This window comes from Gracilinanus agilis, chromosome 4 (assembly GCF_016433145.1).
Source record: "Gracilinanus agilis isolate LMUSP501 chromosome 4, AgileGrace, whole genome shotgun sequence".
In the NCBI taxonomy this organism is placed as follows: Eukaryota; Metazoa; Chordata; class Mammalia; order Didelphimorphia; family Didelphidae; genus Gracilinanus; species Gracilinanus agilis.
Window position 1 is genome coordinate 24,072,264 of NC_058133.1, and position 17,180 is coordinate 24,089,443.

The 17,180-nt window shown below is 57.3% G+C and overlaps 1 protein-coding gene across 1 annotated transcript in view; it reads left to right on the top strand.

Annotated features, from left to right (window-relative positions):
- The window catches only part of DHCR24 (24-dehydrocholesterol reductase), a 17,747-nt gene extending 4,573 nt beyond the window's left edge, over positions 1–13,174 (top strand). Inside the window, exons 4-9 of the mRNA XM_044674794.1 lie at positions 5,101–5,219; positions 5,345–5,608; positions 8,903–9,046; positions 10,568–10,765; positions 12,381–12,559; positions 12,868–13,174. Coding sequence (XP_044530729.1) covers positions 5,101–5,219; positions 5,345–5,608; positions 8,903–9,046; positions 10,568–10,765; positions 12,381–12,559; positions 12,868–13,021 — 1,058 coding nt within the window. The 3' untranslated portion in view covers positions 13,022–13,174. The remainder of the gene's footprint in view (positions 1–5,100; positions 5,220–5,344; positions 5,609–8,902; positions 9,047–10,567; positions 10,766–12,380; positions 12,560–12,867) is intronic.
- The last annotated feature ends 4,006 nt before the right edge of the window (positions 13,175–17,180 follow it).

The window sequence follows — 17,180 nt, forward strand, 5'->3', positions numbered from 1 at the left end:
TGGTGACGTCACACACTCGCAACTCACAGGGTGACATCACACACTCAGCGCACATAACACGGTGACGTCACACACTAAGTGCACATAACATGGTGACATCACACACTCGCAACTGACAGGGTGACATCACACTCTCAGTTCACATAACACGGTGACATCACACACTCAGCGCACATAACACGGTGACGTCACACACTCAAGGCACATAATATGGTGACGTCACACACTTGCACCTGACATGGTGACGTCACACAGTCGCAACTGACAAAGTGATGTCACACACTCGCAACTGACACGGTGATGTCACACACTTTGGGCACATAACACGGTGACATCACACACTCAGCGCACATAAAACGGTGACATCACACACTCAGAGCACATAACACGGTGACGTCACACACTCAGCGCACATAACACGGTGACATCACACACTTTGGGCACATAACACGGTGATGTCACACACTCAGTTCACATAACACAGTGACGTCACACACTCAGCGCACATAACACGGTGACGTCACACATTCAGCGCACATAACATCGTGACGTCACACACTCAGGGCACATAATATGGTGACGTCACACACTCAGCGCACATAACACGGTGACGTCACACACTCAGGGCACATAATATGGTGATGTCACACACTCGCAACTGACAGGGTGACATCACACACTTTGGGCACATAACACGGTTACGTCACACACTCAGGACACATAACATGGTGATGTCACACACTCAGCTCACATAACACGGTGACGTCACACACTTTGGGCACATAACACGGTGACGTCACACACTTAGTGCACATAACATGGTGACGTCACACACTTAGTGCAAATAACATGGTGATGTCACACACTTTGGGCACATAACACAGTGACGTCACACACTCAGCGCACATAACACGGTGACGTCACACACTTTGGGCACATAAAATGGTGATGTCACACACTCAGCGCACATAACACGGTGACGTCACACACTCAGCGCACATAACACGGTGACGTCACACACTCAAGGCACATAACACGGTGACATCACACCCTCGCAACTGACACGGTGATGTCACAAACTCGCAACTGACACGGTGACGTGTTCACACACAGCGCTCATAACATGGTGACGTCACACACTCGGCACATAATATGGTGATGTCACACACTTGCAACTGACACGGTGACGTCACACACTCAGCGCACCTAACACGGTGACGTCACACACTCAAGGCACATAATATGGTGACATCACACACTCGCAACTGACACGGTGACGTCACACACTTTGGGCACATAACACGGTGACGTCACACACTCAGCACACATAAAACGGTGACATCACACGCTCAGCGCACATAACACGGTGATGTCACACACTCAGCGCACGTAACATGGTGATGTCACACACTCAGCACACATAACACGGTGACGTCACACACTCAGTGCACATAATATGGTGACATCACACACTTGCACCTGACACGGTGACGTCACACAGTCGCAACTGACAAAGTGATGTCACACACTCGCAACTGACACGGTGACATCACACACTTTGGGCACATAACACGGTGACATCACACACTCAGCGCACATAAAACGGTGACATCACACACTCAGCGCACATAACACGGTGATGTCACACATTCAGTGCACATAACACGGTGACGTCACTAACTCAGGCCACATAACACGGTGACGTCACACACTCAGCGCACATAACAGGGTGATGTCACACACTCGGCGCACATAACACGGTGACGTCACACACTCAGGGCACATAATATGGTGACGTCACTCACTCAGGGCACATAACACGGTGACGTCACACACTCAGCGCACATAACAGGGTGACGTCACACACTTGCACCTGACACGGTGATGTCATACACTCGCAACTGACACGGTGACATTACACATGTGCCACTGACACGGTGATGTCACACACTCAGTGCATATAAGGTGACGTCAAACACTATGCGCACATAACACGGTGACGTCACACTCAGCCCACATAACACGGTGACGTCACACATTCAGCGCACATAACATCGTGACGTCAAACACTCAGGGCACATAATATGGTGACGTCACACTCTTGCACCTGACACGGTGATGTCACACACTCAGCGCATATAACGTGACATCACACACTCAGCGCACATAACACGGTGATGTCACACACTCAAGGCACATAATATGGTGACATCACACACTTGCACCTGACACGGTGACGTCACACAGTCGCAATTGACAAAGTGATGTCACACACTCACAACTGACACGGTGACGTCACACACTTTGGGCACATAACACGGTGACATCACACAATCAGCGCACATAAAACGGTGACATCACACACTCAGGGCACATAACTCAGTGACGTCACACACTCAGCGCACATAACACGGTGACGTCACACACTCAAGGCACATAATATGGTGACATCACACACTTGCACCTGACACGGTGACGTCACACACTCGCAACTGACACGGTGACATCACACACTCAGCGCACATAACACTGTGACGTCACACACTCAGCGCACATAACATGGTGACGTCACACACTCAAGGCACATAATATGGTGACATCACACACTTGCACCTGACACGGTGACGTCACACACTCGCAACTGACAAAGTGATGTCACACACTCGCAACTGACACGGTGATGTCACACACTTTGGGCACCTAACACGGTGACATCACACACTCAGCGCACATAAAACGGTGACGTCACACACCCAGGGCACATAACACAGTGACGTCACACATTCAGCGCACATAACATCGTGACGTCAATCACTCAAGGCACATAATATGGTGACATCACACCCTCGCAACTGACACGGTGATGTCACACACTTGCAACTGACACGGTGACGTCACACACTCGCAACTGACAGGGTGACGTCACACACTCAGCGCACATAACACGGTGACATCACACACTCAGCGCACATAACACGGTGACGTCACACACTCAAGGCACATAATATGGTGACATCACACACTTGCACCTGACATGGTGACGTCACACAGTCCCAACTGACAAAGTGATGTCACACACTCGCAACTGACACGGTGACGTCACACACTTTGGGCACATAACACAGTGACGTCACACAATCAGCGCACATAACACGGTGATATCACACACGCAGCGCACATAACATGGTGATGTCACACACTCAGCGCACATAACACAGTGACGTCACACACTCAGCGCACTTAACACGGTGACATCACACACGCAGCGCACATAACATGGTGATGTCACACACTCAGGGCACATAATATGCTGACATCACACACTTGCACCTGACACGGTGATGTCACACACTCGCAACTGACACGGTGATGTCACACACTCAGTGCATATAAAGTGACGTTACACACTCAGCGCACATAACACGGTGACATCACACCCTCGCAACTGACACAGTGATGTCACAAACTCGCAACTAACACGGTGACGTGTTCACACACTCAGCGCTCATAACATGGTGACGTCACACACTCGGCACATAATATGGTGATGTCACACACTTGCAACTGACACGGTGACGTCACACTCAGCGCACCTAACACGGTGACGTCACACACTCAAGGCACATAATATGGTGACATCACACACTCGCAACTGACACGGTGACGTCACACACTTTGGGCACATAACACGGTGATGTCACACACTCAGCGCATGTAACATGGTGATGTCACACACTCAGCGCACATAACACGGTGACGTCACACACTCAGTGCACATAATATGGTGACATCACACACTCGCAACTGACACGGTAACATCACACACTCAGCGCACATAACATGGTGATGTCACACACTCAAGGCACATAATATCGTGACATCACATACTTGCACCTGACACGGTGACGTCACACACTTGCAACTGACATGGTGATGTCACACACTTTGGGCACATAACACCGTGACATCACACACTCAGCGCACATAAAACGGTGACATCACACCCTCAGCACACATAACAAGGTGACGTAACACACTCAGGGCACATAACACGGTGACGTCACACACTCAGGGCACATAATATAGTGACGTCACACACTCGCAACTGACACAATGATGTCACACACTCGCAACTGACACGGTGACGTCACACACTCTGGGCACATAACACAGTGATGTCACTCACTCAGCGCACATAACAAGATGACGTCACACACTCGCAACTGACACGGTGACGTCACACACTCAGCGCACCGGACACGGTGATGTCATACCCGGGTGTGTCACACCGACTTTCGCACCCGTGTCTGGGCGGGAAGGGGATGTCAGAACGCCGCCCCCTGGCCGCGGGGCTTTGGCTGCTTCGTGCCCGGCTCTCCCATGGTAGCCCCTGCATTGGCTTATCCTTCAACAACACAGAGATAAGCATTTGGGGAAAAGGAGGCAGAGGGAGGGGCTTCCCAGGTCACATGACTGACGGTGCTCGGTCGGGCCATCCAGGCTTCTGTCTGGGCTTCGCCTCTGAGCCAGTCCTGCAGGGTTCTCATCCCCATTTGACAAATGAAGAAACTGAGGTCATGGGAGGTTCTGAGTTCGAGTCCTGTATCTTTCCCTTTATTCACACTGTCTCATGGGTCTCTCTTGAATGAGGTGTGCCCAGAGCACTGTTTTGTCCATCTCAGACCCCTTCTCACAATCAGGCTTTCAAAGAGAATAAAGTGCGCCGGACGGCACAGGAAAGCCGTTACCGCAGAGGAGTTGTCCAGATGGTCGAGAGGCTCCGAGGCCCTCCCGAGGGTCAGAGCCAGGCCGGCCCAGGAGAGGAAGAGCTGGAGGTCTTGGGTGTCCTGGGTGGGGAGGAAGACATGGAGGGGGCTGAGCCTGGACTCACCGTTGGAGCTTTGGCTTTAGCTCCCCGGGCCTCGGCCTCCCCAGGCCTCGGCCTCCCCGGGCCTCGCTTCCCCGGACCTCAGTCTCCCCAGGCCTCACCTCCCCAGGCCTCGGCCTCCCCGGGCCTCGCCTCCCCGGGCCTCGCCTCCCTGGGCCCCACGTGCCCGAGGGGCGGCAGGCCGAGGGCCTGAGTCGTGTCTGTGCGTGCAGGAGGCCTCATCATGGGCACCGGCATCGAGTCGTCGTCCCACCGCTTCGGGCTGTTCCAGCACATCTGCACGGCCTACGAGCTGGTCCTGTCGGACGGGAGCTTCGTGAGATGCACCCCGGTAAGGGCGGGCCGGGGGGCGTCCTAGGCGTGGGGGGGGTCAGAGGCTGTCTGCGCCCATTAAGCGCCTGCTGTGTGCCCTGCCGCGGGGTCGGCGCTCCAGCACGCGCTCCTGGGCCTCCGCAGACGGAGAACTCGGACCTGTTCTACGCCGTGCCCTGGTCCTGCGGCACGCTGGGCTTCCTGGTCGCCGCTGAGATCCGGATCATCCCCGCCAAGAAGTACGTGAAGCTGCGGCTGGAGCCCGTGCGCGGCCTCCAGGAGATCTGCGCCAGGTTCACCGAGGAGTCCCAGAGGAAGGAGAACCACTTCGTGGAAGGCCTGCTGTACTCCCTGGAGGAGGCGGTCATCATGACGGGGGTCATGACGGACGACCTGGATCCCAGCAAGGTACGGCGGGGCAGGACTCGGCTGGGGGGGGGGCTCAGCCTGGGGAGAGGAAACGGTCAGGATGTGGGAGGAGCTCGGCCGGACGCTGGGGCACCGGCTGCTAGCCGGGCCTGGGCCGCGGGCATCCCCTGTACGTGACACCTTGGGCCAGTCACTGCCATGCCTGGACCGCTTGGTTTCCCCATATATGAAACCAGGGATCGGCCTCGCGCTTTCCTCGCCTTTGTGGCGGGGGGAGGCCAGAGGCTCCGAGCCCGGCCTTCCCTCCTCCGGTCGGGGAGCTGCCGAGACATTATCATGTGCGGCGCCGTCCAGAGGAGGACGCGGGGCCTGGACAGGGCGCTCGGGCGGTCAGTGACCTTCCCCTGAGCCCCTGCACCTCCCCTCTCCTCCCGGGTGGGAGGCCCTCCTGGCTCCAACATGCAGCCGGTCTGGGGAAGAGCAGAGCGAGGTGTTCCCTGTCCTGGGGGCGGCCTGTGGTCCGAGCAGAGCGCAGGGTCTGCCGAGGGGGCTCTCATTCTGCAAAGGAGGAAACGAGGCCTCTGCAAGTTAAGGGACTTGCCCAAGGTCACACAGCCAGTGGCGAGTGGAGCCGGGATGTGAGCCCGTGTGGCCTGCACCAGAGAACCGGCCTAGGTTGGCTGGCTCTGGGGAAGGAGGCTCCCGAGCTGGAAGAAGTAGCAAAGAAACACCCGGGAAAAGCCTGGGTCTAACCGAGAAAATATGTGCCAAGTGCAGGGCGCGAGGGGCAAGAGGTCCGCGTGAAGGAGAGCTCTCTGGTCCGGGGGACTATGGGAGGGCTGCCTGGAGGAGGCAGGCCTGAAAGAGGAAGGGGGGGGCATCAGCTCTATATCATCTGCTATTCTGGTTCTGGTTAAGCCCAGAGGGAGAGGATGGGCTGCTACTTGATTTTAAAGGGCCTTGAATGCCAGGCAGAGAAGTTGATTTAGAGGAAGAGTTCCGGGTGTGAGTCCTGCCTTCTTGGCGTGCTCCTTCCTGGGCGTGCTGGCCTTATGCCATCAGGCATGTTGAGGCCGTTGCCTCATCCCGTGTGTGGTCAGGACTAGTTCATGGTCTCAGTTTCCTCATCTCTTGAATGGGAATAACAGTGCCGTGGGCTGCTAGGGAGCAGGGAGCTGCGGAAGGTGTTTGAGCAGCAGAGGAGAGGAAGTGGAAGCTGGAGGGGGGGAGGGGAGCGGCTCCTGCAGCATGGGGGGTAAGGGGTAGCTCCATCCTTGTTGGGCCCCCTCTCCGGCCCTGCCCCGCCGGCCTCCCCTCGGACCCGGGAGACAAACAAGCCGGCCTTCTCTGCCACTGACTTGGCGTCTGGCAGCGGCCGGCTGGGACGTGCTAGCAGACGGGCAGCGGCGTGTCAGTGCCCGGGAAGGCCGGGGTCAGCGGGCAGGGCAGGCAGCGGCTCCCCCGGGCCCAGGGGGCGGTTCTGGGCTTTGTTCTCCGTCCTCGGCCGGCCCAGGTTTGGCAGCCCCGACCTCACGAGGTCAGAGACGGCCCGCAGCAGGGACGGCTCAGGACGGCCACGTGGGGGGAGCCCAGAGGAGAGCGGCCTCTTGGCCCGGCCCCTCTGCAGCAGGCCGGACCTCACGAGGCTCAGGCCTTTGGACAAAAGAACATCCAGGCAGGCTGGTCGCCTTCCAAGCGGTGGCTCACTGCCACCCCCTCTGGGTGCCGCCCAGGGCCCGGGCGAGGGGGAGGAGGCCAGGCCGGTGCTGACAGGACAAGCCGGTCTCATGGAGGCCTCAGAAAGGGAACGGGGAGGCGGGCGGTCCTGAGTCCCTGGGCATGAGCAGAGGTCAGAGCCTCCCCCGCTCGCCCCGCGCCCTCGCAGGCCCCAGAAATTCTCTTCTAAAAAGAGCCGTTGGGGGGCTGTGCCAGGCGGCCGGAGGCGCGGGGCGTCCGCACGACCTGGCAGAAAAGGCTGCTGTCGGACTCCGAGCTCGAGGCTCGTCGGGAGGAGGAGGTCATGGCGGGCTCAGCCCCCCCGTGAGCACGTGCTGATTCTTTACTCTGAGCATCGTGCCGAGCCCTGAACGCCAGGAAAGGCAGAGCCAGGCTGGCCTCCAGCACCCAGCACGCCCGTGAGCTCTGGAGGGGCCGGAGGGGTTCTCCGGGGAAGCAGGAGCCGGGAGTGAGGAGGCAGGGAGGTCCTCGGGGCTCCGAAGGCCGCCGGGTCTCACTCCGGTCTGACGGGAAACTTGGAGAGAAGCGGCCGAGCCGGGCCGGGAGCTCGGCACATCCCACATCCAGGGAGGCTCTTTGGAGACCTTCCTTGGTCGTGATGATCGTCCAGTGTCCGTCCGGGTTGTGTGTCGGGTATCACGTGTCCTGCGTCCTCTCGCTGGGCCCTCCGTCCATCCGTCCGTCCGTCCCTCTCTCCGTATGGAATCTCGTTCCCCGTCCAAGAGGCCGTCCCGCAAGGCTCCGGGCGCTGCATGTTGGGGTTTTCAGGGCTCGGGAGCTCTGCTGAGTGGGGTGCAGCCCTCACCGTCCAGGACGTCCCCGGGAGAAGGCCGAGCTGGGATCGCCTGTGAGCGGGCGGCAGAGCCAGAGGGAGGCATCGCCGGGCACCCCCTCCCCCGCTGCAGCCAGGCTGCACTCAGGCCCTTTGTCCCCCGTGGGTGCCGCACGACGGGGCTCCCCCCTCAGGGCCCCGAGAAGGGTCCCGCTCTGGCCTCTGGCCTGTGGCCCGCCATGCTGGCTAAATGCAGGTCAGCTGGCACGTTTGAGAAGCTAGCAGAGGACCAGCCAGCCTCGCCCCTACTGCAGGGGACGCTGGAGACCCGGCAGAGCCTGCCTCCGCTCCCTCCCCCTCACCAGCGGTCTGAGAAACTGAGACCAGAAAGGGAACCGTGGCTCAGAGAATGGCAGAAGAGACAGAGCTGGGAGGGGCCTAGAGTAGGGCGTGTCAAGAGGAGGAGGGGCCTGAGAACAGGGAGAGCCGGGGGAGGGGCCTGAGGACAGGGAAGGCCAGGGGGAGGGGCTTTAGGGCAGGGAGTGATCTTGGGACACCTTGATAGAACCCAGCTAAAAGATGATCTACTCCAACTTTGCCCTCATTTTGTGGCCAGAACAAGCCCAGAGACAGACTGGGACTTGGCCTGAAGTGACAGAGAAGCCAGGGCTAGACCCCGCTGTGCACCAGGCTCCTGGCCGCTCTGCGGTGATCAGAGCCCCAAGCACACAAGGTCGGCTGGTCCCGTTATTCACATTCCCCCACCCCAACCCCAGGCGCCTGCAGGTCCCTTCCCAGGTCCTCACGTCTGTCACTCCCTTTAGTTGAACAGAATTGGTGACTACTACAAGCCCTGGTTCTTCAAGCACGTGGAGGAATACCTGAAGAAGGACCAGAAAGGGCTGGAGTACATCCCCTTGCGACACTATTACCACCGCCACACCCGTAGCATCTTCTGGGAACTCCAGGTGAGGTCGGGCCCATGGAGCAGATTCCCCCATTCCCCCTGGCTTCCCCATCTTCATTAAAGAGCCATTTTCCCCACTTGTCGAGAGGCGGGATTCTAGAATTGATTCATCATTGTCTTGGGGTTCTCGCCTTAGGAGGAGGCTTTAATCTTTCATAGCTTCAAGCTGCATCCAGACTTTGGGGACGGCCCTGTAGAATTCTCTTTGAGCAGACAGATGGCCAGGGATTAGCCGTGGTCTGAGAGCTACCTCAACAGACTGGAATGATGGATGGAATTTATGTATTGAGGATCAGTCAATATGAAGTCCAGCACTAAGGCTCAAAAAGTCAATTGCAGAATAGATGCAGGATGGGGACTCATGACCAGGGAAGTTTTTTTTGTTGTTGTTGCTTTTTTAAACCCTTAACTTCTATGGATTGGCTCCTAGGTGGAAGAGTGGTAAGGGTGGGCAATGGGGGTCAAGTGACTTGCCCAGGGTCACACAGCTGGGAAGTGTCTGAGGCTGGATTTGAACCCAGGACCTCCCATCTCTAGGCCTGGCTCTCAATCCCAGCTGCCCCCCAGGGAAGTTTTTGAGTGGGGAAAATAACACGGAGTTTCAGGAGACCTCAGGGGCTGAGCAACCCAAAAGGAATCATGATCCTATTCTGTTAGCACACTCATTGTGTCTGGGCAAATTGTACATGATGCATCGTGTCCACCAGAACGCACCATGTATTTTGTTTTGTCTTTGAAACTCCTGTTGTATTAGAATGGATGCTGAATATCAGTTCCAACACAGAAGAACTGTATGGGCTAGACCCATTAAGTGATTTGCCCAGGTCATATAGATAGAAAGACACCATGTTTGGGGAGAAATGTTGATATGAGAAGGGACCACACCATATGAAAACCAGTCGAAGGAACTATCTTTTGATCATTATACATTTATTAATATTATTTCTGTGTATCAGAAACTGCTAGACCCTAGAACAATTGTTAGGAACTAGGGATGCTTTTCTTGGTGAACAAAAGACCTTATCAAGGTGAAGTAAGTTTATTGGGTGCATCTCTAGCTTAGAGCCAGGGCCTCTAAGCAGAAGTTGGAGAGTTGGGGGTAGTGGGGTGGCTCAGAGGATTGAGAGCCAGGCCCAGAGATGGGAGGTTCTGGGTTCAAATCTGGCCTCAGACACTTCCTAGCCATGTGACCCTGGGCAAGACACTTAACTTGCCCTTATTGCTCTTCTGCCTTGGAACCAATACCCAGTATTGATTCTAAGACAGAAGGTAAGAGTTTAAAAAAAAGAACTTGGAGAGTTAGTATGATGAAGACCGCCTCATAATTAGGAGGTGCAGTTTGGGAATGATGGTGGATAACCAACTCCCATCCCCTATGTCTTTTGCACACTGACTCAATCTCCTCTGCTCCGGGATGGTATCCCAGGAATGCCTTTACCCTGTGGGAGGGCAGACTGGATTACCCTTGGGGTCCCTCCCAGTTCTGAAGGTCCCCCAACCCCACCCTTTTTCCCCGTTTCAGGACATCATCCCCTTCGGCAACAATCCCATCTTCCGTTACCTCTTTGGCTGGCTGGTACCTCCCAAGATCTCCCTGTTAAAGCTGACTCAAGGCGAGACCCTGCGCAAATTGTATGAACAGCATCATGTGGTACAAGACATGTTGGTCCCCATGAAGGTGCTGGAGAGCGCCATTCAGACCTTCCACAACGATCTCCATGTAAGCTGTACCCCTGACAACATTTGCTCTCAACCCCCTGGTAGGCCTGTGTGCCCTGGAGCATAGGGAATTGTCCATGACTGTCAGTTCTGATTACACCAGTGCCTGGAACTCCCCAGCATCCCAGGGAGGCCAGGTCAAGACAGGGATCTTACAGAGCAGGAAGCTGAGATAGAGAGAAGCTGGGGCAGTGGCTCCTGCCAATGCCAGGTGCTTACCCCAGGGGCTTCTCCATCCACTGATCCAGCACTTCATGTGTTCTGGCTTGAATTTTCCAGAAATCCAATGTCATTGGGTACAGGGTCCTGGAGCTACCCCTAGAAGTGACCTCTGAGGTCATCTAGCTCAAAATATTCATTTTAGAACTGAGAAAACCCAGAAAGGTTAATTTGCTTGTCTAAAGTCACACAGGCAGTCAGGCAGCAAGCAGTGACTAAGTCCCTAGTGTGTGCCAGGGGCTGTGTGCCAAGGTTTATCACTGTGCCTGCAAAGAAAGGCAAAGAAAGCGCTTGCTCTTGCAGAGCTCAAATTCTAATGGTGGAAACGGCAACTAAACGCAACTATGTATGAATAAGAGATGTACAGGATAAATTGAAGGTGATCAAGAGATGGTTCCCTGAAATGGCGGGGGGGGGGGGGGGGATCTTCGCTCAGACTTGAAGAAAGCCAAGAAGGGAGGATGAGGAGGGAGAACATTCCAGGCATGGGCCACAGCCAGAGAAGATGCTGTCCAGGATCAGGTGATAGTGAGGGAAGGGCCATGGGATTGCAGAGAGGAGGTTGTAGAATAAAGAATAGGAAAGGGTCAGGCTGTGCAGGGCTTTGAACCCCAGACCATTTATGTTAGATCCTGGAGTCGAAGAGAAGCCCCTGGAGTTTGTTGAGTAAGGAGATAACTTGGCCAGCAAGGACCTTTAGAAAGATCACTTTGACAGTTGGAGTAGAGGATGGCCCAGAAAGGAGAGACTCGAAGTTGAGAGCCCTCCTGTCGGGCTGTTACCAAAGTCTCGCTGTGCCATTGAGCTGAGTCTGTCACCCCAAGGTGATGGCAGGGTCAGAGGACAGAAGGGGCCATATAGGAGAGACACTGCGCAGAGCCAGAATGGACAGGCTAGGCCACAGATTGGGTAGGAGGCCTGAGGGGATGGGAGGAGCTGAGGACAAGGCCCGGTGGGAGTCTGGGTGCCTGGGAGGATGGTGCTGCCCTCTGCAGTGGTCCAGGGAAAGATCACACATTCCTCTCTGGACAACTGAGTTTAAATGCCGAGGCCGTCGTGTTCAATTGAGGATGCAAGACCAGAGCTCAGCAGAGGCGAATCTGAGGATCGTCTCTCAGAGATGGTTGTAGAATCCGTGGCTGCTGACGAGGTCACCAAATGAGATAGTAGAGAGGAAGAAGGGGGACCAAGAGAGAGTCTTGGGGGGCTCCACGGGTAATGCTCCTTCCTGAATGAGGGGCTGAGCCAGCAGGGGAGATCCATTAGGTAGGAGAAGAACCACGAGAGGATCAGGCTGAACAGACAGCGGGCTCAGCGGGACCAGAACCCCTCCCTGGCCAGGCAGGAACAGGTAGTCCTTGTGGGTAACCCTGGGCCTTCCCTCCTCTCCTCTGCAGGTCTATCCCATCTGGCTGTGCCCATTCATCTTGCCCAGTCAGCCAGGCATGGTCCACCCCAAGGGGGATGAGACAGAGCTCTACGTGGACATCGGGGCCTACGGAGAGCCACGGGTGAAGCACTTCGAAGCCAGGTCTTGCATGAGGCAGATGGAGAAGTTTGTCCGAAGTGTGCACGGGTGAGTGGGCCGAGGGGTCAGGAGCCTGGGCCAGAGACGTCCCGGGTGGGGGGTGCCTGCTCAGACGTGGCCGTGCTGGGCGATACTCCTGGGGAGGGAAGGAGAAGGGCAGAAGCTCCAGAATAGATCATCCCACTCTGATAGACTCCAGCGGGTGGCTCAGTGGAGAGTCAGGAAGGCCCAAGTTCAAATCCAGCCTCAGACACTCGGTGGCGTGAGACCCTGGGCAAGTCACTCACCTCCGAGCGTGCTCAGCCCCCGTCCCCAGGTTAGCGCAGCGCTCTGAGCGCGTCCCGCCGCCCCTCCAGGTTCCAGATGCTGTACGCCGACTGCTACATGAACCGGGAGGAGTTCTGGGAGATGTTTGACGGCTCGCTGTACCACAGGCTTCGGAAGGAGCTGAACTGCAAGGACGCCTTCCCCGAGGTGTTTGATAAGATCTGTAAGGCCGCCCGCCACTGAGCCTTCCCGTCCCCCGACCCCGCCGGGGCCCGGCACCCCCCGGCCTCCCCCTGCCCGGCCAGGCTCCGCTGCTCTGCCCACCCGTCCGCCTTCTTCGCAATCGCCTTTCTCTGCAGACGAGAAGGATCCGCCTCCTCCTCCCGCCCCGCGCAGACCCACGCAACGCCCCGGGGGGCTCCCGACCAGAGGGGGCTCGGGCAGGGGCCCGCAGGAGCCGCCCCGCACGTGCCCGGTGGCCTCTGGGAAAGTGGGGAGCGCCTGACGGCCGGAGCTCCTTCTGGGGGCGCCTCCCTCCCGCCATCCTCCCGAGCCCCGTCTCACCCAGGCAGCATTGAATGAAGGCCCCCCCCGGCCCCAGGGAAACGGATCCTTCCCCAGAGCCCACCGCGGCCGTGCCCAGGCCCCCGAGGCTGGAGCCAGCCGGCCATCAGTGCCTTGCACGGCGTGGGCACCTCACGCCTCGCGGGCCTCTGGCCGCTCTGGCTGAAGGGGCTCGACGCGGGGGCCGTTTCCCTCAGGGAGACGCTCCCCATCCTCCCCGGAGCCGCCGTCGGCCTGCCGGGGCGGCCTGGCTCCGGCCGACTTCTCTGGGGGGCCGGCGCGACCCCAGCACGAAATCACCCGGCGGGATTCGCTGTCCGCTTCGCCCGCCTCCTCCAGGGCTGACTACGGTTCATTTCAGTGCCTTACAGAAATCCGAAGCCTGGCGAGAACTTGGAACGTTCTTGTCTTCCCTTCCCCGGGGAGAGGACCCCCCCCAAAAGGTACCCCAGCCCTTGGCCTGACGCGCCGAGACTCCTCCTTATTTATGCAAAGCTCAGCGAAGGGGCTCTCTGGAATGAGGAGAAAAGAGCCCGCAGGAGGCCAAAGCGGACCGGAGGCGGCACCGCCGTGGGGGGTCCCCTCTGGGCCTCGGCAGAACCGGAGTGCCGGACCAGCTGACCCCCCCCACGCTCTCAGAATGTCCTCCTCCCTCGGGCTGCGAAGGCTGAAAGAACAGCCTCGTTGTGTTGAGAGACCAGCTTGGCAGGATCCGAGTCATCACCCAGAGGGCCTGCAGTCAAGCAGCCCGGAGCGGTCAAGCAGCCCGGAGCGGTCAAGCAGCCCAGACCGTGGGCCTGGCGCGGTCCTGGCCAGAGGCTCCGGCCGAGCGCTGCGGCCTGGTCTCCCAGCCTTCTGCCTTGTGTCTTAACCCCACATTCTATGCATCGCTTAGGACATGGCTGGCGCTCCGGCAGGAAGGGCGACGCCGGCCCGACGAGGCCGCCTCTCGGGCTCTTCGCTCCCTGCCTCGGCCCATGATTCTACGCGCCGTAGAGGAGAGGCGACCGGCAGGAGCGGAGCCCGCGCAGGCCCCTCGGGGGTCAAACCAAAAACGTGCCGTCTTTGAACTCGGCCGAGGTGACCAGAAGCCCCCGAGAGCCCCCCGTTCTGAGTGTGGCCTCCGGAGCCGAACGTGGTTTGTGGTAGAATTTGCCTCAGGTTCCTGCTTCGTCTCAGCGCAACCCCCGCGTGTCCTTGGCCAAGTCACTTAGAGCATCTTCCGAAGCATGAGGGGATCCCCGACCCCAGCTCGTGCCGGGGCGCAGCCTCCTCGCTTCGGTCCCCCTTTCTAGATCCCTCCCGGCGCTGCCGGGCCCTGGGCGGAGCCCCTTCTCGGCGCTGACTTTCCCTGTTCCCGGAGGCCCCTCTCCCAGCGTGGACACGTCCCGTGACTCGAAGGCCGATGGCTGCAAAACTCCTGAGTGGGACCCAAAGCAGATGAAAATGGAATTGGGGACTTTTTAAACCAAATAAGTAAAAACACCCCAAAGATCATGTTCACGCGCGGCTTTCTAAGTCATGAATGCAGCTGGCAGCGTCGGACGCCCCTGCCCGAAAGGCCCACCCAGCGCCGACGTTCTCTCGGTTCCGTCTCTGATGTTCTGGTTCCGAACTCTATTTTCGCACTGACGTTCTGTTCTAACCTTTTGGGCTCCTGAGGAGACGTTCTAGTCTGGGAAGATGCAGCCTACGAGATCCCACAGGAGCCGCCCGTGTTTGGGGAGCCCCCCCCCTCAGGGCTCGGGCCTACCTGCGGACGTCAGTGGAGTCCGAATTTGGGGCAGAAAGCGTGCATGTGAAGAGTGATGCCGTGGCAGCCGCCACAGTGGTTCGGCCACCCCGCTATTTCTCGTGACTGGTGTAAGCATCTCAGCTGTTTCTTTTGTGGCAAAAAGGAGTCCTTTTAATTGTGGGATGAGCTGGGGGAGGCCTACTATCAGGTTGTGGAGAAGAGGCAGCAGAGCTTGGGAGAGGCCCCTCGGGGAGCCGCAGTGAAGAAGCCCCGACTGTTCTTCCCACCTCCCCAACGTGTTTGTGTGACTTGTCCAAATAAAGTAACCCAGGAACCACGTGGTGTCGTCTGCCATCTTTTCTCCCCTGGGGAGCAAGGGCAGGCAGCGAAGGGAGGGGCGATGGGAAGGAACGGTTGTAGGAGGGTCTCCTCGTCCCCTCCGGATCCTGGCCGCGGGGCTGCTCTGAGAAGAGGCCCCTTCCTCGGGGGGCTTTCCTGAAGAGCTTTCCTCCACGATTCCCCGAGTCCCCATTCCAGGGCGTTGTCTCTGTACCAAAATATCCAATACCGCTTTACCCAGGGACGCCAGTTGGCCATCTGGTCAGGTCCGGTCAGCTCCCAGGCTTTCTTCCTCTTTCTCCCTCCCTCCCCCCTACTCCTAGAGATGGGGAGCCACGGGGCCCCTTCCAAGAGACCTTGGCCCTCCCAGGAATGCCTGGGCATGAACAATGGGGCTGTCAAAAATGAATCTTGGAGACTTTATACACATTTAGAAGTCTTTATTAGTAAAGAGAGAAAGAGAGAAATAAGGTTTCCAGCCTAACTTAAGGTAGGATTCAGTCCCAGATTCCAGCCCGGCTGGGCCCCTCCACATCAGAGATCAGAGATCACAAGATAGATACGAGCCCCAGGCTGAGAGAGTGAGACCAGAGATGGAGGGAAGCCAAGAGAGCCGTGCGTGTCCCTCGCTGGCTTTTCAAACCTCGCCTCAGCTCCTCCCCACTCCCACCCCCATCCTCCAATTTGTCAGCGGCCTTCACACATCATATTTCCGTGACCTCCAGGACTTTCACTGGTCAGAAATCTGGCCTGCCCTGCTGGCAGCCCAGGCACATATGTGACTCTTGGACTCCCATGGCGAATCCTTGCAAGATTAGACCCGGTCGGAGGACCCCCGGATATGTAATTCACACCAGGCTTCTTGGCCCAAAGCCCAAATGTCTTTAAATGAGCCACACAAACCTACCCATATCTCCACAGGCTGGCCAAGGGGCTCCGGATTACCTCGCCATGCTGCAAGCATCTCCCCTGTGGAGCACAACGTGCTGAGTTCCTGGCTCAGCTTCCCAGCATCGGAGCTCTTACTGCTGGCTCCTCATCCCGTGGAGGGGAAGCAGGGTTTCAGGCATCCCCCATCTAAGCTGCTTCCCTTGGGCCAATTCGTGTCTGGACCCCCTCTCTGCCTCCGGGCTTTGCCAGGCACTGGTGGTGTCTTTAAACAAGGGGCTCCCAATAAAAGCGGGCCATCTTGTTAACATCAAATGCCCTCACGGCTTCTTGGGGACCCTGTAGCCCAGAGGGTTGGCTCAGCCATTTGTTAGGCAGAGGCTCATACTATGACTAACCAAGCAATCAATGTTCCAAGCTCTTCCCACTCACTTCTCCCCCAGGGACCTGGTTCTCTAGCACCTGCCTTGGAGCTGTGTTCTGATTAGCAAAAATGTGTTCAATCTACACCCCCTTCCTGCTCCCCTCCCACTTGTGCTCTGGGAACAGCCATCTAGCCAACACCATCTTGCTTCAGGAAAGAATGAATCATTCCGTCAAGCATCCTGTGGGTCCATTAAGTGTGATGGGATTTCCCAGACTGAACCACCCTTCCTTGGCTACCATTCCCTCATATGCGGGCTCCTCCATTTTGTAGTTGTATCCCCAGTCCGTAAATGCTTTTTGCTTTCTATCCTTCTTCCTCAAGATCCTTGAGGAACTCCCACAAAAGAGTGAGATCCCCCTCTGTTTCCATTTATGTTTCCATTTCCCCCTCCCTTGGGGAGGTTTTTCCTGAAAGATCACTCTTGGCTCAGTCCCCCATTCTGGTGGATT